Source organism: Carcharodon carcharias, chromosome 6 (genome assembly GCF_017639515.1).
Source record: "Carcharodon carcharias isolate sCarCar2 chromosome 6, sCarCar2.pri, whole genome shotgun sequence".
Classification (NCBI taxonomy): Eukaryota; Metazoa; Chordata; class Chondrichthyes; order Lamniformes; family Lamnidae; genus Carcharodon; species Carcharodon carcharias.
In genome coordinates this window covers 50,692,668-50,718,010 of record NC_054472.1, presented here as the reverse complement: position 1 = coordinate 50,718,010, position 25,343 = coordinate 50,692,668, and the positions used below count along the sequence as shown (strand labels likewise).

The following is a 25,343-nucleotide window of genomic DNA, read 5'->3' as shown; positions in this document are numbered from 1 at the left end:
ACCTCTTCCTATTTCTTATCTGTCCCTTGATGACTTCATCTGAAAGTACGTTAGTTTCCACATGTATACTGAGGGCAACCTGCTCACCACCCTCTATCTCGACCTCTCTAATTTGTCAGGCTCCTTAGCCAACATTCAGCACAAATTGCCTCCGATTAAATATTAGGAAGTCTGAAGCCATTGTCTTCGGTCTCTTCCACAAACTCAACTCCCTTACCACTGATTCCATCCCTTCTCCCAGTAACTGTCTCAGGCCAAACCAAACTGTTTGCAACTCCTCCCATATTTGACCTGATATGGGCTTTCAACCACATATCTGTGCTGCTACTAAGACAACCTACCTCCACCTCCATAACATCGCCCATCTCCACCCATTCTTCAGCTCTTCTGATGCTGACACCCTCATCCAGTCTTTAACTATTCCAACGTGCTCCTGGCAGGCCCCGCACATTCTACCCTCCTTTTCCCTTCCTAACATTACTGTGAGTGTTCCGACAACTCATTGACTGCAGCAGTTCAAGGAGGTAGCTCACCGCCACATTCTCAAGGGCAATTAGGGATGAGCAATAAATGCTGGCCCAGCCAGCATCGCCCACAACCTATGAACCAATAAAAAAGGAACTTGGTCATCCAAACTCTGCTGTCTGCGTCCTAACTCACATCAAATGCTGTTCACCTATCACACCTTTGCTCGTTGGCTCCTGGTTAAACAATACCTTGATTTTAAAATTCTCATCCTGGTTCTCAAATCCCGCTGAACCTGGCCCCTCCTTGTCACTGTAATCTCCTCCAGCCCTACAACCCTCTGAGAAAATATGCACCCCTCTCATTCTGGCCTCTTTAGGAGCCCTGATTCTAATTGCCTCACCATTGGTAGCTGTGCCTTCAGCTGCCTAAGCCCCAAGCTCTGGATTCAGCTGCCTAAGCCCCAAGCTCTGGATTCACTCTCTAAACTTCTCTGCCTCTCTATCTCATTTTCCTCCTTTAAAGAACACCTTTAAAATCTACCTTTTTGATCAAGCTCATGTTCATCTGCACAAATATCTCCTTATGTGGCTCAGCATCATGTTGTGAGTTATAATGCCTCTGTGAAACATCTTGAAACGTTTTATCACATTAAAGGCACATTAAAGTCCCTTTTCTTGATTTGTCCATGAAAATCATGAAGTTGTTTTCTTGTGTCAAGTACATTTTTATTAAGCACATAATCCAAAGCAACCTTCTATTTCCCTGCATTAAACTGCATCTGTCATTCCTTTGCCTACTGATAGTGCTTGTCAAGATTCCATCAACTTTGAGCAGAGTGATATTTTTCATTTATTACTGTGTCCAATTTGGTATTATCTGCAAATCTGAACTCCTTGACACAATTTCTCCCTCTAAATCATTTACAAAAATTATACATGGTCACCTCAACACTGAATCTTGTGGCATTCCATTGGTAACTGACTGCCAAGTGATCATTGCCTATAGGCTAGGTTGTGTCAGCCAACCCTTTGCCAATACAATTCATACATTTTCAACTATCTCATGGTCTTGGACCTTTATCTCATAGCCCTTTATGTAGAACGCTATTCCGTGAGACAGGGTCAAATGCCTTCTTGAAATTCAGATCAATAACATCCAATCTTTCCCGTTACTGTTAGGTCTGTTTCTTCCTCAAAGAAATCCAATAAAACTCATTGAGCATTATCTGCCACTCCCAAAACAACTCAGACTGCCTTGGGTTAGCTGGTGCCTCTTCACTTTGCTCCTTGATATTATCTTTGACAATACTTGAAAACAGAAATGAAATCAAGGCTTGCAGGGCAATAATTTTTTGGTTTATCACTCCATCGCTTTCTTTAAAGATGGAGTCACATTTGGTATTTTTCACTTATCCAGGATTTGGCCATTCTTGAGAAGAGGGTGGTACTGACAAGGCTACATTTATTGCCCAACCCATTGCTCTTTATCTTGAGCCACTCTAGCTAGCTAGTTATAGCAGCTCAATATAACCGAGTGTCTTGCTAAGCCACTTCAAAGGGCAGTTAAAAGTCTATCAAATTGGTGCAGCACTGATGTTACAAATAGGCCAGACCAGGTTTGCAAATTTCCTCCCCTAAAGGATATTATTAATCGCCTAAGACAATTTGTTCTCAACGGGGATGAAAGCTGCCAGACCGAGGAATTGGTTTTACTCTTTTAATTAGGCCCTAACCAATTTGCAGGGATAAATTTATTACCAGTCTTTAATGTTACCTTTTTTAAACTATTCCACTTTCCTTCAAGTGTCTCTTCTCATTTTACCATTCCGATGCATTTCACTTGCCCTTAATATCATATTAATTAAAGTTTAGCATTTTTTTTTCACGGGATGTGGGCGGCGTTGGCTAGGCCAACATTATTGCCCATACCTAATTGCCCTCAAGAATTTGGTGGTGAGTTGCCTTCTTTAACTGCTGCAGTACATGTGGTGCAGGTATGCCCACAGTGCTGTTAGGGAGGAAGTGCAGGATTTTGACCTAGTGGCAGTGAAGGAATGACGATATAGTTCCAAGTCAGGATGGTGTGTGGCTTGGAAGGGAACTTCCAGGTAGTGGTGTTCCAATGCATCCGCTGCTCTTGTCCTTCTAAGGTAGAGGTCGCATGTTTGGAAGGTGCTGTCGAAGGAGCCTTGGCAAGATGCTGCAGTGCATTTTGTACATGGTACAAGTTGCTGCCACTGTGTGTCAGCAGTGGAGGGAGTGGATGTTGAAGGTGGCGGATGGGGTGTCAAAAAAAGCAGGTTGCTTTGTCCTGGATGGTTTCAAGCTTCAGGTGTTGTTGGAGCTGCACTCATCCAGTCAAGAGGAGAGTATTCCATCACAATCCTGACTTGTGCTTGTAGATGATGCACAGGCTTTGGGGAGTCACGAGATCAATTACTCTCTACAGAATTCCCAATGTCTGGCCTGCTCTTGTAGCCACAGCATTTATATGTCTGGTCCACTTCAGTTTCTGGTAAACCCCAGGATGTTGATAGTGGAGGATTCAGCAATGGTAACGTCATTGAATGTCAAGGGGAGATTGTTAGATTCTCTCTTGTTGGATATGGTCATTGCCTGGCACTTGTGTGGCACAAATGTAACTTGCCATTTATCAGCCCAAACAAGCCTGGATATTGTTCAGGTCTTGCTGCATATGGACATGGTCTGCTTCAGTATCTGAGGAGTTGTGAATGATTCTGAACATTGCACAATCATCAGCGAACATCCCCACTTCTGGTCTTATGATGGAAGGGCATTGATGAAGCAGCTGAAGATGGTTCAATAAAAAGTGCAGGAAGCCAGGAGTAACAACCAGGCATACCTAAAAATGAGGTGTCAACCTGGTGAAGCGACAACACAGGATTACTTGCATCCAAAAGCTAAAGCAACATGTGATAGACAGAGAAAAGCGATCCCACAACCAGGGTTGATCCCCCAGCTTGATGGTGATGGTAGAGTGGGGGATATGCCGGGCCATGAAGTTACAGGTTGTGGCTGTATACAATTCTGCTGCTGCTGATGGCTCACAGTACCTCATAGATGCCCAGTTTGCTGTTGCTAGATCTGTGCAAAATCTATCCCATTTAGCATGATGGTAGTGCCACACAATACGATGGAGGATATCCTCAATGGGGTGGGGGTGTAGATGGTAATCAGCAGAAGGTTTCCTTGCCCATGTTTGACTTGATGTCAAAAACAATAAGTGCTGGAAAAACTCAGCAGGTCTGACAGCATCCGTGGAGACAAAGACAGAGTCAATGTTTTGAGTCCGTATCATTCGAAACGTTGACTCTGTCTTACTCTCCACAGATGCTGTTAGACCTGCTGAGTTTTTCCAGCACTTTTTGTTTTTGTTTCAAGTTTCCAGCATCGGCAGTATTTTGCCTTTATTTGACCTGATGTCATTTGACTTCATAGGGTTCAAAGTAGATTTTGAGAATTTCCAGGGCAACTCCCTCCCGACCGTATACCATTGTGCAGCCACCTCTGGTGGGTCTGACCTGTGGTGGGACAAGACATACCCAGGGATGGTGGTATCTTGGACATGGTCTGTAAGGTATGATTCCCTGAGCATGGCTATGTCTGACTGTTGCTTGACTAGTCTGTGGGACAGCTCTCCCAATTTTGGCACAAATCCTCAAATATTAGTCAGGTGGATAATGCAGGGTCAACAGGACTGGGTTTGCCATTGTCATTTCCAGTGCCTAGGTCAGTGCTGGGTGATTTGTCTAGTTTAATTTCTTTTTGTAGACTTTGCAGCGGTTTTGACACGACTGAGTGGCTTGCTTGGCCATTTCAGACAGGATTTAAGGGTCAACCACAATGTTATGTGTCTGGAGTCACATGTAGCCAGACCAGATAAGGACGGCTGGTTTCCTTCCCGACAGGGCATGAGTGAACCAAATGGGTTTTTACAACAATCAACAATGGTTTCACCAGTTTTCTCTTGATTAACTGGACTTGAGTTCCACCCATGCTCCCAGAGCATAGACCTCTGGATTGCTAGTCCAGTGGTGTTACTATTATGCCACTGCCTCGCCCTTAATCGGCATTCCTTTTGTTCTTTTACCCGTGAGTACCCTTAATTATAGAATTATTACAGTGCAGGAGACCATTCAGCACATCATGTCTGCAATGCCTCTCCAATAAGCAGTTCACCTTGTGCCATTCTCCCATATTCTTCTTGTAACCCTGCAATTTCTTCCCTTTCAGATAACAGTCTAATTCCCTTTAGAATGTCTTATTTGAACCTGGCTTAACCACACTTTCAGGCAGTGCATTCCAGACCTTAACCACTTGCTGTGTGAAAAACCTTTTCCTCAAGTCATTTTTGCTTCTTTTGCCAATTACCTTAAATCTGTGCCCTATAGTTCTTGATCTGTTCATGAGCGGGAACAATTGTTCCCTGTCTGCTCATGATTTTGAATGCCTCTATCAAATCTCCTCTCAGTCTCTTTTTTTCCAAGGAAAACAGTCCCAACTTCTCCAATCTATCTTCATAACTGAAGCTCCTTATCCCCAGAACCATTTGTGTGAATCTTTCCTGCACTTTTTCCAAAGCTTTTAAACTTTCCTGAAGTGCAGTGTCCAGAAATAGATGCAATACTCCAGCTGAGGCTGAACTAGTGTCCTATATAAGATCAACAAAACCTCCTTGCTCTTGTACTCTATTCCCCTATTAATAAAGGCTAGAAAACTTATGAGGAGATGGTGATGTAGTGGTAATTTCACTACACCAGTAATCCAGAGGCTGAGGGACGTGGGTTCAAGTCCCTCTACGGCAGCTAGTGGAATTTATATTAAATAAATAAATCTGGAATATGAAACTAATCTTAGTAATGGTGTCCATTAAGCTATCATTGATTGTTGTAAAAACAAAAGGGCGGAAATCTGCTGTCCTTACCCAGTCTGGCCCACAAGTAGTTGACTCTGAATTGTCCTCTGAAATGGCCTAGCAAGCCACTCATTTCAAGGGCAATTAGGGATGGCAACAAATGCTTGCCCTGCCAGGGACACCCACATCCCATGAAGGAATAAAAAAAATTGTGCGCCTGAATGCCAGAACATTATGGTTATTTGATCTCCAATGTTTTCTCTATTGTGTCCTCTTACTTTGTTTAAATTACAATCATCAATTACCCGTTACGAGTTCCATAACATAATGTTTCAGAAACAAGTTCCTCAGAATTTTAGTAAACTCCTGCCCTTTGTGCACTCCAGTCAATAGGAGGAAGATTGAAAGCTCCCAGGATTACCCCAAAAATCATCTTATTGTCTCCAACAAAACCGCATTAGCCTCTCTTAATTACTGGTATGTACTATATTTCCAATCTTTTCCTTTTACTATACTTCAATTCTATCCAACAGTCAGTACCAGCATCTAACTCCATTGTAACAAGTCCCCCTGTAACACAATATCACACCTTTTACGTTAATTTGTGACCCTTCCTAAAATACAAAAATCTACAAGTTACTTTCTGATCATTATTTATTTCAACTAGGTTTCAGTCACTCTTACAATGTCTAGTTCCTCCTGATGAACAAGCTCTTCAATTTTATTCCTCAAATGATCATCAAAATATTTATGATTAACTTGCTACTTTTAATACAACAGTATTTCTTTAAATAAAGGATTTCTAATTCTTCTTTCACCAAAGGCTTTAATAGAATTAAAACTTCTCACTCTGGAAAAATCTACATAAAGCTGTCCATGAATGAAAACAGGCCCAGGAATACAAAAACAAATTTTGTCAAAAGTCTGGCCTTAGTGACTTGTTTATAGTCATGGAACATGAAAGTCTAATTTGGAACTAAAATCTCTTGAATTGAAAAGGCAAGTTTACATCTGGTGGTCTCAATAATGTTCAAGGAATAAATAGTCGATTTCCTTCAAATCTGCCTGCTATAATTTCAGCATCTATCATATAAGAAAATACCTCGCTAAATACCAATGAAGTTCCATGATAAAATCCTTGTCTAGGATTCAAGTTTTGTAGCAATGTTATAACCACTTCTTCCTTGAGTCTAAGTTTGCATGGTGGCATGCCCATTGGATTTAGACAGTGTAGAAACTCTGGAAGGTGGAAACTGTTATCATCTTCATCTATAGAATCAATGCTGATCTTCATTTTTAGCACAAAGAATAGCTTTTGAATAATAAGCTGCATTAAATGGTTGTCTCCTTTATTTTGCCACTCTAAACCAATTCTAATATATCATACAATTCTTTTGTTTCTGCTTTACTTGTGTTGGCACAACAGACTAATATCCATATTCCGCCAACATTTATACAGGTAGCACTGGTTAAAATGCCTGCTAAAATGGTGGTCCTGATAATGAAAACTTTTAAATCGAAATAATCTCAAAGTGGGTCTTGAAGATTTCAAGTTATGGGATTGTGACTATTTCCTTTGGCAGCTTGTTTCATTGTGGAATTGTCCTCGGGAAGAAAGATTGTTGATGCACTGTCTTGGAAACAAATGGTCTTTGTAGCTTGTGTGGATGGCTACCTCGTGTTTTGTCATTGCTGGAGAGCACCAGGTACTTGTTTCTTTCAATTCTCACCATTCCAGTCCATATTTTATGGAACATGGTCAGTCTATTTTTTCCCTTCCTTTGCTGTAACGATTCCCATTCCAAATCTTTGATCAAGGATGTGACACTGTTGCATTTCTCATACTGATTCATGCAGAATCATGCAGCTATATCTTTGGATCACTTCAATCTTATTTGTGTATCTCACCATATAAGGATTTCTTGCATCCATACAAGCGTAATTGAAGTTATCCATGAATATCTTTACTCCCTCTCCTCTAATTATTCATAAACTACATTTATTCTGCTTTTCCCTCTGCACTGTTATCCCAATTTAAATCCACCCCATCTCTGCTTATTCTTTCAACAATCCTCACTCCTGCATCACCTCTCAAGGCATGTATTAATGGGTTTCAATAACTTTGTCCAACATGTGGCACAGGAAATAGTCCTTTGATAACGTCCCATGAGATCTTGCTCTTCAGCCATGACCCTAAATTATAATATTGTCTCCAAAGGATCTCCATATTGTTATTTTCTGTGTCATTGATTCTTACACAGACCAGAACCTCTGACCGCTTTCCCTCCCTTTCCAAATGTTTTTCCACCTATTCAGTTATTCCCTTTAATCCAACCTTGCTAATAGAATTCAAACCAGCGAGTGAAACCCAAACCAAGGCACAGAGATTTTCTTTATTGAGAGCTTACTAACTTGTTTGGTCTCTTAGCTCTCCTCCCACAGAACCCAGCATCCCAGCTATCCCTTATTTATATGTGCTCAAAGACAATTAATACCCATCACCTGTTTCTCTTAACCTTGATGAAATTGTCATGATAGTAACAAACCTTAACAATGTAACTGATAAGAGATTAACAAGCTCAAGGAGGGGCAATATGGCTTTTGGGGCTTAGCCCTGGTTAGAAGGCCATGTGTATCCCTCTAAGAGATCAATTTCTGACCACTTCTACTTGTCTGTTCTTGTCTTTCTTTTTCTGGATAACCACTTATCCTACAGTGCCATGGCATTAATTATGCTTATTCTCTGTATCTCAGATGTTATCCTCGTCCATTATGAGTGGATACAGAAAGAATGTTTTCACTTGTAGGGCAAAGCATAGGTAGAAGCTAGACTCTTAAGATAGTCACCTAGGCCAGAAATTTCCCCGTCGGCGATTTGAGGGTGGGGCCCGCTAACCGAAGGGAAAATGATGCGGGATGACTTTGGGAGGTACCCCCGATGTCATCCGTTCCGTTTAAATTTTTAGGAAGGCAGGTGGACAGCAAAATCAGCTGTTCGCCCGCCGACCTGTCAATGGCCAATTGAGGCCACTGACAGGATCATTAAGCTCATTGAAAGACCTGCCCGTCCAACCTTAAGGCTGGCAGGCAGGCCAGGAGCCCCAGCAGGCTTCTGAAAAAAAATAAAACCTCATCCACTGGCGGGATGAAGTTTCATCTCAGTTTTTAAAAAGTTTATTAAAGTTTCACTCATATTTATTAACATGTCTCATCTCGTGTGACAGTGTCACATGAGGGGGACATGTTAATAATGTTTCTCTTTCTCTATTTTTAAAGTTTTTTTAAACATTCAGCGCTCTCCTTGAAACAGCACTTAGTCTCAAGGAGCAGTGTGCTCTTTCGTGCGCATGTGCGAAAGAGCACACTTTGACAGATGGGGAATCTCTCCACCCCCCGCAAAGGAAGTGCATGGCGCTTCCCATTGGGTAGACCACTGGACGGGCCTTAATTGGCCCGCCCACTTAAAATGGCGGCGGGGCCCGCTTTGGCAGCAGAGTTCAGCTGCCCGCCCGCCCATCAAGGTCAAAATTCTGGCCCAAGAAATCCAATTGAGAATTCAGAAGAAACTTCTTTACCGAGGGAGTGGTGAGAATGTGGAACTCACTACCACAGGGAGTGGTTGAAGAAAATAGTACAGATGCCTTTCAAGGGAAGCTAGACAAGCATACGAGGGAGAAGGGAACAGAAGGTGTGATAGATTTAGATGAGGAAAGATGGGAGGGGGTTTGAGTGGAGCGTAAATACTGGCATGGGCTATTTGAACTGAATGGTCTGTTTCTGTGCAGTACATTCGACATCATCCTATGTAGTATCTAACAGTAAACAGCAGTTGGATAGTTTCAGGTTCATAGAGAAACTTACATTTAACAAACTTTTCTTCCTTCCATCTGGTGCATAGTGTGGTCAGACTCATGTTCAACTCAGCATTTTTCTGCTTGAGCAACATAACTTTTAAACAAGTTCATCTGTTCATATTGCTCCTGGTATGAAACTGGGAAGTCTCACAAATAATTGGCTTTACAATTGCATTTGCTACTTTTCTGCATATAACATTTCTAAAAGTAGAGAATCTTTTGGTGAGTGGAAAATCGGTTTGCTAAGAAAATAATGCAGTAATATACTGTTGGACTTTTACTACTAAATGGCGATTGAGCCAGCTACTAGTGGTGACTTCTAACTCATGATCACATGGAAAAATACCACCATATATCCATTTAGAAATTTGATCAGGTTAGATCTGGTGGTTGACATTCAAGCTGTATGCTACATGTTGTTATACAAGGAGTTACTGTAGATATAGAAGACCTCCTAGGATATAATGGGAATGCATACAGTAAAGATGGAAGCAAACTACAGTAGTTATTGGGTCCAGTGATGATGCAGACAAGTAGTTTGAGGAGTATTGGTGTGGAGGCTTCTGAATATTTTTTTTTAGGGCAGAAGTTGGAAGGGGAAGTAAATTGAGTAAATTGAAAATAAAAAGGCATTTTTGGAGATTATGACCCTGGAGCCTTGTGTGAAAGCAAATTTGAAGGGGTGATTACATAGGTGGTTGACAGTATTTAACTACTGGATTGTCAGGTCGTAGGGTTAAAGCAAGGTAAAGAATTTGGCACTGAATAAGGAAGAATTAAGAAAATGAGGGGTTGCTTAATGCAGAGATAGAGAGATGACAGTAGGTAGGAAGCTCTGTCAAACAAGGTATTGCTTGGACAATGAAAATTTTGAAGTAAAGGTGAGAGTTGTGTCAGACAAATAACAAAAGGCTAACTGGTATTACTAACTTAGAAAATAGACAGGCATTTTGTGAACATTGCAGAGGCAACAATAAGATTGCAAAGGAAGAAACTTGCACCGATAGCTCTTTCCCTGTGACAAACCCTCAATATTTCTGACATTGTAGGTGACCAAGTAACATACACCCTTTACTGATGACATCCAGCCAATCTCTCAAGCAGATTGGCTGGATGAATTGAAAAGAGGGACCAGATGAATTTCTTCAGCTTAAGCAATTTAAGCTGTTGCATGAGAAGAGAATAGAATCTATTATTTCTGGGCGACCATTTCCTTCCTGTTGTGTAATTGACACGCAGTATATTGCTGATTTCAGTTTCCAAGTAGACAGTTACCGTAGTGATCTTAGTGGACATGCCTGATGAAATTAGACAATTGAAATTCAAAATCTACGAGTTGGATACTCTTGACTGTTTTCCCAATCCAAAAATCTGCACTGATGCCCTTCCATCATGGCCTGTAAATCTTTAAGTATCCCAATCTCACTTCAGCATTTAATGGGTTTGCAGCTGTGATATCAGTATTGAGTGGTTGAGGCAGAACCACCAAAAGGCTTAGGCTTGGACTGAGTACCTCAAGGACCTGCAAAAGGAAATTTAGAAGGGTTTCTGATGCCATCTCTGCTTAGGTTTGTAGACTGGGTAACCCTGCTTTCCAAGAATTAGGGTTTCTCTTGGATGCAATCCTTGAGATGGCCTTCAGGTACCACCAGGACCGCAACCAGCCTTTTGCCAACAAATAACAATTTTGTGAATGCCATTTATCTGTAACCAAGGACACCAATGAAAAAGGTACACTGAAGATTCACACCAGGTGTCACCTGCTTAGCTACCAAAGCTGAAATAGGACCTTGAAATCCTATTGACATAAGAATTCTGCTCAGCTGACATACTGGACTATACATATTTAAAGCACTCACATTCAATAATTATCTTCCTCATGGGTGCAATTGTTTGGAATTTGTGAAGGGGAAAAAGAACAGGCTTCATTCCTGTACTTGTTTATTGACAATAGTCACAGATCTTGGAGGCAGGAACAAATGTTCTGCAGGTATAAATTGGGCTATATAAAGCTGGTCCTCCTTAGCTGTTCCAAATAACCATTCACCAATAATCTGCCAGATCACTGCCACAGCTATTTCCCATTCCAAGTATAATGCTCAATCTTCCAGACATAAAATATTTGTAATGGTGACATTAGTGAAGATTGTCCTGGTTTCATTCAGAGTCAAATAGAGTAGACTTCAACTCCAAAAGGGATGGAGTTGGTTTATTCTGGTCTGATAGTCAAAGATAGACAAGTAGGCTCCTTGAAAACTAAACTTCACACATCCCATTGAGCTTTGGAATGAGGACAATGTCCACATAAATCTTAAGCTAAGCAAACTTCTAGATACAGAACTATCCTCGCTTTGAGTACAAGTGGTTGTAAATGGGATTGACACTAACCTCAGCAAACAGGGTGTGAATATTTTCACAGCAAGTAGATGTTTACAATCTGACCATTAGTGAAAGTGGCTGAAAGATAATCTCCCGCATCAGCCACTACTGAAGGAGCTGTCAGATTTCATTCTGCTGGGAGTAGGGAATGCAAATGTTAATAGTGACGAGAAGTGTACAACCTCAATCGGTAACAAAGGGTGAAAGTTCTCAATAAGTTAAGACCAGAGTAGCTGCAATGTTTTCTGAAAGAATGGGCTAAGATTTATCAGCAGCAATATCTGTTCTTCTGCATCCAGTGGTTAGTGCCACAGCTTTCTGAGGAATGGCTCAGTTAGTGCTAAAAGGTTTAGACAAGGACTTCGTCACAAGCCTATAATGTTTCTCAGATAGAATTACAAATTACTTCATCAAGCCAGTACTTTTAGTCGATGATATGAGCACAATGTTCATATCAGGGACAAATTAGCCCCACTGGAAAGATCCAGTGTTTCCTCACCCATCAACCTATCCCGCTCAACTCATTTTTACAGCACATATTTTCCTGGAGGATGACTGTCCAATGCTGGAGTTGAGACAACATTACCTCAATGAGGGACGATTATCAAATTAACACACATATTTCTAGGTCACACTTAAAATGATTTGAGAGACAGTCAATATATAAATTTCACAAAGGTGGAGGCCAGGAAAAACACACAGTATGGTACTGAAACCTGAGTGTCTTGGGCATCTGGTTACATCTGATTTTGACTGAAAGACTACGTAGAATAAAACAGATGAATATCAACTTAGACAAATAAAGAAGAATGACTTTCTACAGTTGAAGACAGCAGCAGCTAGTATCCACATGCCAACAAGAAAAAAAATGAAGAAAAGTGTATTGAGTCTTTCATGACCTCGGGGTGTTCCAAAGCACTTGAAAGCCAATTAAGGAATCACGACAGCCAAATTCCACATAGCAATGTTCCAGAAACAGCAACAAGATAATGACTGTTATTTTTAATTTTAGAGAAGTAGGCTGAGAGATAAACATTGGCCAGGCACCAGGGAGAACTCCCCTGCTCTTCAAATTACTCATGGGATTGTTTACATCAATCTAAGGCGACAGATGGATGGCATGTTGGTTTAATGCATCTTCCAAAAGATGACACCACCAACAGTACAGTGCTCATTCAACACTGTGTCAGCCTGGATTATGTGTGGATCAGCCCAGAGTGGGACTTGAACCCACAAGCTTCTGACTCAGAGGTTACTATCACAGAGACAAGGCTGACAACAAAGAAGCAACATAGCAACTCAAATAAAAAAAATACAGAATGGAAAGATTATGTGGATAAATTCCCAATGTCAGTAGGATCAAATCTTTTAAATGACCTACACATTGTCATTTTCCTTGTCAATTTGGTTTGTTCCTGCAATACATAGAGGGTACTGGAATGCAATAATAACATGAAGTGATAGTTCTATTGGGGAATATAATATTTGATCTTTATTACTATATTAGCTCATATTGGAGTGTCATTCTGATGTAAGGAAGTTGCTGGTTAAAAATATAGATCTGTTCATCTTATTTTCAATTATGATGATTATGTTGGTGTTCTGCACACAATGCTTTGCAAGGTCAATAAGATTTAAAAATGTAATTAATTTTCCTTCCTTAAACACCTATACGATAGAAAGAAGAATATCGTTTATTTTGTTAAGTGGTATTACTTAGAATCTGTAGCCGATTAAAATCCAGGAAAACCAATTAAACCAGGAAAATCAATTAAACCGGGAAAACCATTACATTTGGATAAATGCAAGAAAGAAAAATATTGCTATCCCAAATAATTATATCAAAACATTGGTGTTTGATTATAATTTTACATGTTAAATTATCAGAATTTTCTAAAAATTGATATTACATGGTACTTATAAATCAGCCTTGATGTTGATGAAAATTAAAATTGTGGATTCCATCAACATTTAAACCTCGTCACCCTTAAAATCTTTTTAAATCTATATAGAGAAGTCGAAGGGTTACATCTTACATGTCCTGTGATTTCAGAAGTATTTTTTACGTGTGATATGAGAAATTTAAACATAGGGAGCTATGTTTAAATTTTTAATACAAATTGCTAGAGTTAAGAAAACTCACTAATTTTAGGCATTGATTGGATTGTGGGATATTGGCTGGAATTTTCCTGTAAATGGGGGTATGTGGTTGAGTGGAAGGTGAAACGATGGTATCTAAAAGCCAAGACACACAATGCAGTTGGAGGATGATAATGTCCTCAATGGAGGGGTAAACAACTATCAAAATTACTTCAAGTATGTTAAATGATAATTGACAGTTGATTTCTTTAAAATCACTTTTGTAAGAGTCACACTCTCCTTTACAAATAATAGAATTGGCAAAAACTACAACAGCGTGAAATTCCAAAGTATTCCATCGATATTGATGAGCTAACTGTTAAAACATTTTAATCCAAAATACCCCAGCATACCTTGCTATGAGGATCCGCAAACATCCTTGTGAAGATTTCACACAATCTTTTCAATTCAACACGACTGTTGAAAAGAGAATAATTATGGATTAGCTGACAAAACTACACAACTTGAAAACATAATGTAAACTTATTAATCCCTCTACCTTAATGTCCGTTGGTTTTTCAGTAAGCTCTGTAAGCCCAGCAGACCCTCCTTCCTTTCTGAAAAATTGGTGCTTGCACAGCGGTTAAGGACTTCAGCTACATCTTCAGTCTGTCGCATATATGTGGGGATGCTGCCATTTCGAGAACTGTAGGAACGTTCAGAGCAGACACTGGATGCATCACTGTTGGCATCATCATCGGAATATATGCCATATGATTCATATCTTCTCCTTGCTGGCTTTTTCTGTAATGCAACAGGACTTATTATACACCTTCACTATTTTTACATCAGTTTTTAAACAAAGAAATAAATGATTGAGAATTAATTTCAACCTTCCTTTTATAATAAGATGACATTAAAAGCAATGATTTAGTTCCTTGTTGTTTACATTTGCTTTATTTTTGTGACAATGATTTCACTTGAGTATTCAGTAAAATAGATGCCTATAAATTGATCTCATTTTATCAAAAGATATAACACCGAAATGATTAAGTTATTTTTTTACTCATAAATAACCTGTGGCTCTTTGTCTGAGTGTTCGAAGCATATGCAATAACATAGATGAACAAATGGCACAAGTAGAGATAAATAATTTTGATCTAATTGATAGACAAATGGTTACCAGACGACCAAGGCTGGGAAATACATATTTCAGGGTATTTCAAAAAATACTGTATTTAAAAAAAAAAACAGGCAGAATAGAAAAAGAGGATGAGTAGTCCTAGGAGTAAAGGATGACATAAACACAGTTGTGAGAAAGGATCTTGGCTCAGATGATCATAAAATAGGATCAGTATGGGCGGAAATTAGGAATAACAAGGGCCAGAAAACACTGGTGGGAGTAGTTTATAGGTCCTCTAATGGTAGCTATACCATTGGACAGAACATAAAACAAAAATAATTGGATCTTGTAACAAAGGCTAAGTAATAATAATGGGGAACTTTAGTCTTCATATAGACTGGACCAATCAAATAAGCAAATGTGCTATGGAAAATGTGTTTGTAAAATGCTTTTGTGACATTCTGCTGGAGCAAATTATTATGGAACGAACTACGGCTGAAGCTATTTATTTTTATTTGTTCATGGGATGTGGGTGTCGCTGCCTAGGCCATCACTTATTGGCCATCCCTAACTGGCCTTGTTCAGAGGGCATTTTTTTTATATAAAAGAGTCAACCACATTGCTGTGTGTCTGGAGTCACATGTAGGCCAGACCAGGTGAGGATGGCAGGTTTCCTTCCCTAAAGGACATTAGTGAACCAAATGGATTTTTACAGCAATCAACAATGGTTTCATGGTCATCATTAGACTTTTAACTCCAGATATTTACCATCTGTCATGGTGGGACTCGAACCCGTGTCCCCACAGCATTACCCTGGGTCTCTGGAACACTAGTCCAGTGACAAGACCACTATGCCACCGCCTCCCCCTAGTATTGTGCAGAGTTACTTAGCAATCTCATAATAAAAATTCTTTGGGAAAAATGATCATAATATAATTGAATTCCATATTAGCTTTGAAAATGACATACTCCAATCCCAAAAATAAACCTTAAAGCCAATTACAAAGCTATGGCGGGAGAGCTGGCTAAATTTGATTGGGTAAATAAACTAAAAGGTATGGTAATAAATAAAGTGGGAAACATTTAAAGAAACAATCCAAATGTTCAACAAAAATCCATTCCATTGAAAAACAAAAACTCAGCAAGATAGATCCATCTGTGGTGCAAATCGTACTAGATTTTTAAAAAGCCTTTAATATGTCAAAGATTGGGAGCATTTTAGAAACCAGCAAAAAGTTGATAAAAAGGGGAAAAATAGAATACTGGTAGAGTAAACTAGCCAGGTATATGAGAACAGATTCTAAGAGCTTTCACAAATATTTAAAATGTAGAGTATCAAAACACCTGTTACTCCCTTAGAGGCTGAGACAGGGGAAACTATCATGGGGAATGAGGAAATGGCAGAACAAATATTTTCTGCCTGTCTTCACAGCAGATGGGACAAATTACATACCAGGAATTAGAGGGCAACCAAGGGGCTAAGAAGAATGAGGAACTTAAGGTAAATAATATCAGTGGAGATATAAGATTGGAGAAACTTAAGGGACCAAAATGCATCAAATCCCAGGACATTATGGTCTACATCCCAAGGCTCTAAAAGAGGTTGCTGCAGGGATAGTGGATCTGCTGGTTATGATTTTCCAAAATTCTCTAGATTCTAGAATGGTCTCAACAGATTGGGAGTTACCAAAATGTAACACCACTATTCAAGAAAGGGAGAGAGCAGAGAACTATGGGCCTGTTAACCTGATAACAGTCATTGGGAAAGTGCTGGAATCTCTTGTTAAGAATGTCTTAATAATGCACTTAACAAAATCATAGTCTGATCAGACAAAGTCAACATGGTTTTTCAAAAGGGAAATCATGTTCGATAAAGCTAAGAGACTTGTTTGAGGATTTAACTAGTAGGGTAGATAAAGGGGAATCAGTAGATGTAATATACTTGGATTTCTAAAAGGCATTTGATAAGGTGCTCATGGAGTTGAGGGTAATAAATTAGCACAGATAGAGGATGAGAAGCTTAATGGACAAGGAGTAGTAGGAATAAACAGGCACTTTCAAATTGGCAAATTGTACTTGTGGCCTGCCCCATGGATCAGAGTTAGGGCGTCAGCTATTTACAATCGATATTAATGACTTAGATGCATTACTCTTTCTCTTTGTCTAAATTTGATGACGATACAAAGCTAGATGGAAATCTAAGTTGGGAGGACACAAAGGGGCTGCGAAGAAATATAGACAGATTAAGTGATTTGTAACCAAGTGGCAGATTGAGTATAACGTTGGGAAATATGAGGTTATTCACTTTGGTAGTAAGAAAAGCAAAATCGTTTTCAAAAAGGCATGAAATTTGTAAATGCTAATGTCCAGAGAGACTTGGGTGTACTCGTACAAGGAACATAAAAAGATAACATGCAGATAGAAGCAGCAATTAGGAACACAAATGGTATGTTGGCCTTTATTTCAAGGGGATTGGAGTACAAGTCTAAGGAAGGCTTTCCAGAATTGCACAGGACTTTGGTGAGACCCCATCTGGCGCAGGATGTGCAGTTTTGGTCTCCATATTTAAGTATGGATATACTTGCATTGGACATGGCGCAGCGAATGTTCAACTCAATTGGTTCCTGGGACAAGAGAGTTGTCCTATGATGAGAGACTGAGTGAATTAAGTCTATATCCTCTTAAGTTTAGAAGAATGAAAGATGGTCTCAATGAAGCATACATTCTGAAGGGGCTTGAAAGAGTAGATGCTAAAAGCTTGTTTTCCCTGGCTGGGGAATCTAGAATACAGGGGGTGGGGTGGGGGTGTGCCGATCATTTAGGACAGATGAGGAGAAATTACTTGATTCAAAGGGCTCTGAATCTTTGGAATTTTCCAACCCAGAGGGTTGTGGATGCTCCATTATTGAATGTACTTAAGGCTGAAATAGACAGGCTTTTCTCTTAGGGAACCAAGGGATTATGGGGAGTGGGTGGGAAAGTGGAATTAAGGCTATTGATCAGCTATGATCATACTGAATGGCAGAGCAGACTGGAAGGGCCGTATTGTTTACCCTACTCCTATTTCTTAAGTTCTTATGATACTTAGCCACCGCAGCTCCATGAGTTCATTTGATCTTCAACTTCAGTGAATTATTTCAGAAATCAGACAAGTCAGTGTGACTTTGTAGAACATGAAAATACTTTGAAAATTTAGGACAAGACTTTTTTCTGAAAAAAACTTTCTGTAAATGGAATTCTGTACTACTGTGTTTCACAAATAAATTCAATCCTGCAACAATGGTTATATTCTACCTACAGTGGCGATTTTCATATTCTGGATAATGTTTCTGCCTGGTACTGTTTCACAACAACAGGAATTTATACCACATAACACCCACTGTATTATTCAGTAATTAAGGTGGGGTTCGTTTAACTAGCTTTACTCTTTAAGGTCACAAAGTCTAACTGCTACAAATACATATATCCTGAGATCAATTAAAGGCTAATTGACATTCCCAAAAGAACTCTGCAGATTAATTGCTCCTCATAAAACTTGGGTTCAAAATCAGAAGAAAGCAGCAGGGTATTCTCTTGGTTCATTGTTAAGTTCCCTATAAGGCAAATTCTAATTTATTGTTGTTTCATCAATATAAACCAATCAGATACAAGTGTGACACTTTCCTGTGGTGCAAAATAGAAGCATTTCCAAATTATTGTCAATTTATTAGTTAAAAAATGTTAATTACTTCCACAACACAACTTTGCAGAAAGTCATTGTACAGAAACAATGATTTGAAAATATGTCAACTTCAGCATTGCAGAAAATGTCCTTGAATATACATGTAGTAAATATCATATATGTTCCAAGTACAAGAGCTACTTTGGAAAACTGAACCTGACAGACCAGGAAATATTGATCTCTTTTACACACTGCAACAGTATAGCCCATTGGCAGGGTGCAGGATAGACTCCAGCACTTCTTGGCTGAAAATGGCAAGTCAGCATTCTAAGTGAGAAAATATAGATTGTTTTAGGTTCACACCCATTTCAGCTCACATTGATAGTGGCAATGTGCAAGGTTTACATGACCAATACTTCTTTGCATTTTGTTTTTTTGCTATTTAATTGTGAAAGGATTCTTCTGGTCAGATTCTGTGTTAAATTTAAGATAAAAGTTTGAAATCCATTTGGAGCTAATTATTTGATCTCAAACAAGTTACACATATTCATAAAGCTATTAGGTAATGCTGTTGAATTCAATTCTAGGGAAATACAGCTTGGTGCTTATAGCACAACACACAACCCTTCACAGAAAAACAGTCTTGGAAAGAAGAATATCTCTACCTTACTCCGTATGTCTCCTAGGAGCTGATAGCAATTTTTGGAAAGAAAAATTGAGAACAGTCAGACCATATTTTGCTGGTATTTATTATTTTAGTTACTGTTATGAAGCATGATAATGAAACCACAAGCAGAAAACAAAAATGAGTGATTGCACATGGCAATTATCTTTCCACCAGTGGGCAAATGATGCATCTCATGTCCTGCCTAACTCATTGTCAAGATTGCAACATGAATAGCTGCTCAAAGAAGTACAGGAGGGTAATTTGCCACCAGAACTGTACTTCAACAAGGAGTCAGTCCTTCAATAAAGACAGGAAAAGGAGAAAATTGGAGAGAACTTTAAAAAATGCTCCATTTAAGATTCTGGTGTACACCACAAATCATAATCCAAGGAATCAAGTACTGGTATCTCACACGTTATCACTTAGTCAGAAACACCTCGTAATCTTTCAGATACTACTTTCAAGTGCAGTGACTGCTATTATGCATTCAAACTATGTGCAAAGCAATGGCCACATAAGACCCCACCAAACAGCAACCAATAGTTAAATGAATAACTGCTCATAAGGTGGAGGGAAATATGTTTGGGGGAATTTTAAGATGGCTCCTGAGGGAGCTTTTCACAGAGCAGCTCTATCTGTCCCTTCTCCCCCCATTTCCTCTTTTCCACTGTTTCGTTCTCCTGAATGGAACAGCGAATACACATCTTAACTCAAGTTAATTGCTAGTTTATATTGCTTCTGCCCGATAGTTTAAATCCCCAACCCATGACCATGCCTGTTCTTTGAAAGCTCTGGATCTTCCCTGAAATTTGGTTTCCAAATTTATGAACTTCTCTGGATGCCAAGGCTATGCTTCTGCATTGGCCTACACTCTAAGACTCAGCTACAGTCTCTGATCTGCTGCATATATTTTTTAAAGTAACTTAACAGCCATTCCCCACCTCTGATCTAACTGTGGGACTTCAATTTCCTGTTCAGCCTGTGACTGGACTCCAGATTCTGCTGCCTTTTCAGCTTTAGTACAGTCAGTTCCTGGCCAGAGATTCATTCACCTGGATTGAAGTCCGTTTCTCTGCTGTTCTGGATTTTACAATGACTTTCACCTTAGCCATCATCTTTCTGCTCTGCAACTAAACCTGTAGAGCTCTTTGATCTTCATTTCCATGGAAATACCTCCATCAGCATGTCCTCTGATAATCTACCCTCAAAATAGTTTCTGGACTTGAATTATCTGCAACACCTACTGCTAAATTTGGACAACAGTTCATCGGTGCTCTATACCAACTCCACCCCATCTCTATCAACTTTATCCCACTATTGGACCTCTGATTTTAGCTCTGGATTTGCATCTATTGTCTGGAAATGCTCAACAGGTCAGGCAGCAACATTGGAAAGAGAAACAAAGTTAATTGTCAGGTCAATGACCCGATGACAGCTCTGACGAAAGGTCACTGACCTTAAATTTTAACACTGTTTCTCTCTCGACAAATTTTGTTTGATCTAAGTATTTCTGACATTTTCTGTTTTTATTTCACCCAATTTCCCTAACCCTGTCCCCTTCCTCTTTCGCAATTACATGCTGCCCCTTGGTAACGTCATCCAAAAACAGTGTCAATTTTCACATGTACACCAATGACACCTCACCGCCACCTCTTTCAACTCCTCCACTTGTCTCTAAATTTCCATGCTGCTTATCTGACATCCAATATTGGATGAGCAGAAATTTCCTCCAATTAAATATTGAGATAAAGATGTTGTCTCCATTCCCTGTCACAGACTACATTCCCTGGTAATTGCCTCAGGCAAAACCAGTCCATTCACAACTTCAGTAATATTTGACGACTAGTTGAACTTCCGACCAAATATTTGCATTAGCACAATTTCCATCTCAGTAACAGTGCATGACTCTGCTCCAGCTTCAACTCATTTGCTGCTGAAAGCTACATCCATGTCTTTGTTGCCTCTAGACTTGATTATACCAATGCACTCCAGGCTGGACTCCCACATTATACCCTCTGTAAACTTAAGATCACCCAAAACCCTGCACATGTTCTTACTCATACCAAGTCTCATTCACCCATCACCCCATTATCCCATGTTTGCTGGCCTACATTGGCTCTTTGTTAAGCAATGAATTGCTTTTAAATCATCTTGGCTTTCAAATCTCTCCAAGGCCTCGCCCCTCCCTGTTGCTATTGTCTTCTCCAGTTCCACAGCCTGCCCAAACATCTGCACTCCTCTAATTCTGGCCTCAACCATTCCAATTTTAATTACACCACAATTAGTGACTGTGTATTTAGCTGCCTTGGCTCTAAGCTCTGTCCTAACAGCTATTAAAAGTTGTACTTTAACAAAGTACCTCATATAAACAGCCTTGCAGGAACAAAGTTGGAAGCCAACAGACACACAAAAAAATACACAGGACTCCACACAGGAAACAGGTCATGTTTTCCAGTTTGAAGTTATGGCCAGAATCTACCCAACAGCAGAAATGATGAATGGATTGCCACTGCGCTCGAAGATTCCCCCGATTTGGCACTGCTGCACATGTCTTCATTGGGGGGGGCAGAGGGGAGGTAGTCGGGTCAGGTGGTCAGCAGGTCAGGGAGTTCAGGATTGTGTGATTGGTGGGTCATTTGTACCCAGGTGTTAGACTCGGTTTTTAAATTTCCTGGATAACTATTCAGGTAAGTAGCATGGAACTCTCTATAGTCTCCGACTCTAGTTCAAAGTCAGAGGCTTTCGCAGAGGGTCCCAGGGAGCAGGGCAATAGCCCTGTGGAAATGGAAACTTTCTGGGCAATTCCAACGTAGGTTCGTGTGGAGCTCCACAGGGTCTCCGATCCAGGGACTGGAAGATTCAGCCAATAACAAGCATCTGGTCACAGCACTGCAGAAGAGGAGCAAGGCAAATAATCACTCATGGAGTGAAGCTTGATGTATCAAGTTCTGCTGATGGAAGTAAAAAAAACCAAGCGAGCAGTCACAGATTGAGGCCAATGCACAGCAAAGGCTGGGTTGGGTAATGCACAAGACTGATGTTAGAAGCTCAGTAAAGAATACTGTTTCTGTTATTTTCCCAATTGAACTGTAGTATGTGCAGGTTAATTAATGTGTGACCGACTCCATGATTCGGGGAATCTGGCAGGGTTCCGCGACTGGCATCAACCGGAAGGGTGCCCATGAACCTGAGGAAAGATGAACAGTTCTACAGAGCAGGAGCGCTGGTCTGCAGTGAAGTGGAGGGGACAGAGCAGCTCTGCCAATCCCAGCAACAAGGTATTAATCCCCCTTCCCATCAAAGAAACGCCAGGCAGAGGAGGAGGAAGGATGGAAAACCATGCACCCATGCGACCAGGGTTGCAGCAAAAAGGGGCCCATGTGGCCTGGTGTGCTGGAGAAGAGGTTGTGACACAGGTGAAAAGCAGTAAACATGAAGGTAGGATCTGGGAGCAAGCAAGTAAGGTTACTGTCGTTGCTTCAGCTGTTTTAAAGGACTTGATTGACAAGCACCTGCCATATTGTGCACAGGGTTGTTACTCAAGGTTCAGATATAGGTTGTTTCTGGTGGATCCATGCCATCAAGACTGTGGTGCGCAGAGTGAAGTAGGTTCGAAGAAGTCCGCCATTTAGGTGAAGACCATGCCTGTGGAACTCGGCTTGGTTGGGAGCTGTTGTCAGATGAGGATTGGTGGCTAGATCCTCGAAGAAAAGGAGTTGGTATTCTACCTGAGGGAATTCAGAGTTCTGAAGGACTTTGAGGCTGAAATTGGTGCCATACGTGTTGAATGGGCTGCTTAGTAAATAGTAAATTGGTGAGATCTATCTTTTTTGTAACTGCTATTTAATGTGTAATGCATTGATTGTTAACGTAAAAGTTGTCCAATGGCTTTCTCATTGGGATTGTTCAGTACATTTGGTTCTTTTGGTTTGTTGGTCTCCATGGGTATCACAACAAATGACAGAACGTTTTGCTTCATAACAATAAACTTTTAAAAGAAAAACTAACGGAATTCAGGTATTAATGGCAAATAAACAATCATATAACTTAGCTGTACGTACCAAAGCATCTGCAACCGCTTCCTCTACATCAGATCCTGTGTTGAGAACTCGCATGGCACTCACTGATGCAGACAATCTACTGGACTGATTAAATCCATAGCGATCAGACCCTGCTATTTAATCAGCAAGAAACAGAACTTTAAGCATTTAGCAATAAAATATCACATTTCTAATTAATTTTTAAGGGTTGAAAACGTCAAATGGAGTACCAGTTAGGATCACTGAAAAAAAAGTTCAACCTGAACAAAATGTCACATGCATAACGTCTGTGATGTAAATAAATGCTGTAAGTCAAGGTATCAAACGGAAAAAAACTCATAAGGTTTCTGCCTATCCTATCAGTTTACACAGAACAGTGTTATCCTAAATGATATTTATGCTGCAGAGTTTTGCTTGGAAAAAATCTGTGCAGGGAGATACAGAAAAATGTGCTATGACTTTGTTCATTAAATCTACTAATTCGCTGATGCAAACAAGAAGAGTTAAGAGCAATCTGTAACTTCCGCAAAAATTAGTTTTACCTTTTTTTTCATTCCAATTATTCTAAATGGGGTGACTTCAATCTCTGCTCAATATGTACGTTCTATTGGAGGAACAGAAAGCTGGGTGTACAGATACATAGATCTTGACAGGTAGGACTGCGCATAGAAAAGGCCATTAAAAAGACAATGGTCCAAATCTTGCAGTCGCCGGATCATCAGAGACCGGATGTATGACTGGAAACGCATGTCAGGATCCTATGGAAGTCCTGACAGTCTGAGCTATGTGGGAATTGCTCGGGATATTTCAACTTCCGCTGGGCAATTTCCCTGCTCCCCTGGACCCTCCACAATTGTCTCTTACTTTGAGTTAGCTTCGAAGACTTTGGACACTTCTAATGTACTCACCTGAATAGTTACTCAGGAAATGTCTGACAGTAAAAACCTAGTCTAATTCCTGAGTAATTCCAGGGCTGACAGCCCCATCACTCTCACTGACCCTCCCAACCCTCCAATTACCACCTGACCCATCATCTACCCTGATATCCGGCTAGTCCCCGACCTCCTGGCTAGCATACCAACCTAATTAGCACTCTGACCACCCAACTGTCACCTCACCCACCCTGCCTATCTACCCACTTATCTCACCCACCCTACCCATTCGCTCATTCATCCATTCACCTGTTCACTAACATTCACTTGTTGGCTAACATTCACTGTGGACTTTCAAACTTATCTTACGGCAGCTAGTGCCTTAAAAAGAGAGTGAGTCCTGCCTTCTCCCCGACCCTACTGTGCTTAGACAAGGTTCCCCAATGGATGCTGCGCACTATGTGTCGGGCTCAGAAGACCCGGCATGAAATGCAGAGCCACATGGAGTCGGGGAAAAGTTGGAGCAGAATGACAATCCGATGATGTTGCTGCTCCTTGGAAGATGCAGGTCAATCGGTTTTATGCACACAGGGCAATGATTATTAGAACAAGAGAGTGATATTGAATTTATACAAGACTTTGTTTTGAGAGGGTAAATAATGAAAGGTTATTTCCATTAGATGGATTCATAAGGGGCATAAACTGAAAATTATTAAAAGAATAAAGGTGAAAGTTAGATGTTTCATATAGTTGGTTATGAGAATGGAACATTTTATAACACTTGGCAATTGAGGCAGAAACTACAAGGCCATTTAAAAAAGAATTGGATAAAAATTAGAAAAGAGAATGCACAACAATATGATCAGAGGATGAAAAGTACAAGTGATATTTTTCATTGATATATGTGATGGCCAGAATGTTCTCCTTCTGTACTGTAATTTCTATGATCCTAAGTGCAAGGTTGTGTAAAGATCCTACTATCTGAGATGATAAGAGAGAAAAACAGATCAAAAACATGAGTATGGGTTGGTGATCCTGTCCAAAAATTAATCAATCTCTTTCTTCAGCATCATCAAAGACTGAGCAACCCCATTCACTGGAGCAGTGAATTCTTCAGGTTCACAACCCTTTGAATGAAGAATTTTATCCTCAACTCAGTCCTAAATGGCTGACTCCTTCTTCTGAGATTGTGATCCCTAATTCTAGCCAGGGAAAACATCTCGCTGAACAAGGGAAAGAATGAATGACAGAGCAAGATGGGAATTGAGGTGAGGTATATTGAGGGGTGCTTTCATGAGGAAGCACACACAAGGAGAGATAACTGA

General features: G+C 40.1%; 1 protein-coding gene across 15 annotated transcripts in view; it reads right to left on the bottom strand.

Annotated features, from left to right (window-relative positions):
* The window catches only part of clasp2 (cytoplasmic linker associated protein 2), a 557,389-nt gene that overhangs the window by 165,855 nt on the left and 366,191 nt on the right, over positions 1 to 25,343 (bottom strand). For 9 of the 15 annotated variants that reach the window (XM_041189359.1, XM_041189360.1, XM_041189361.1 and 6 more), the window contains 4 exons: positions 23,168 to 23,280; positions 19,105 to 19,128; positions 14,215 to 14,459; positions 14,069 to 14,132 (listed from right to left, as the gene is read on the bottom strand). In XM_041189359.1, the coding sequence (XP_041045293.1) occupies positions 14,069 to 14,132; positions 14,215 to 14,459; positions 19,105 to 19,128; positions 23,168 to 23,280 (446 nt within the window). The remainder of the gene's footprint in view (positions 1 to 14,068; positions 14,133 to 14,214; positions 14,460 to 19,104; positions 19,129 to 23,167; positions 23,281 to 25,343) is intronic. The other 6 variants (XM_041189362.1, XM_041189364.1, XM_041189366.1 and 3 more) reach the window with 1 other exon arrangement.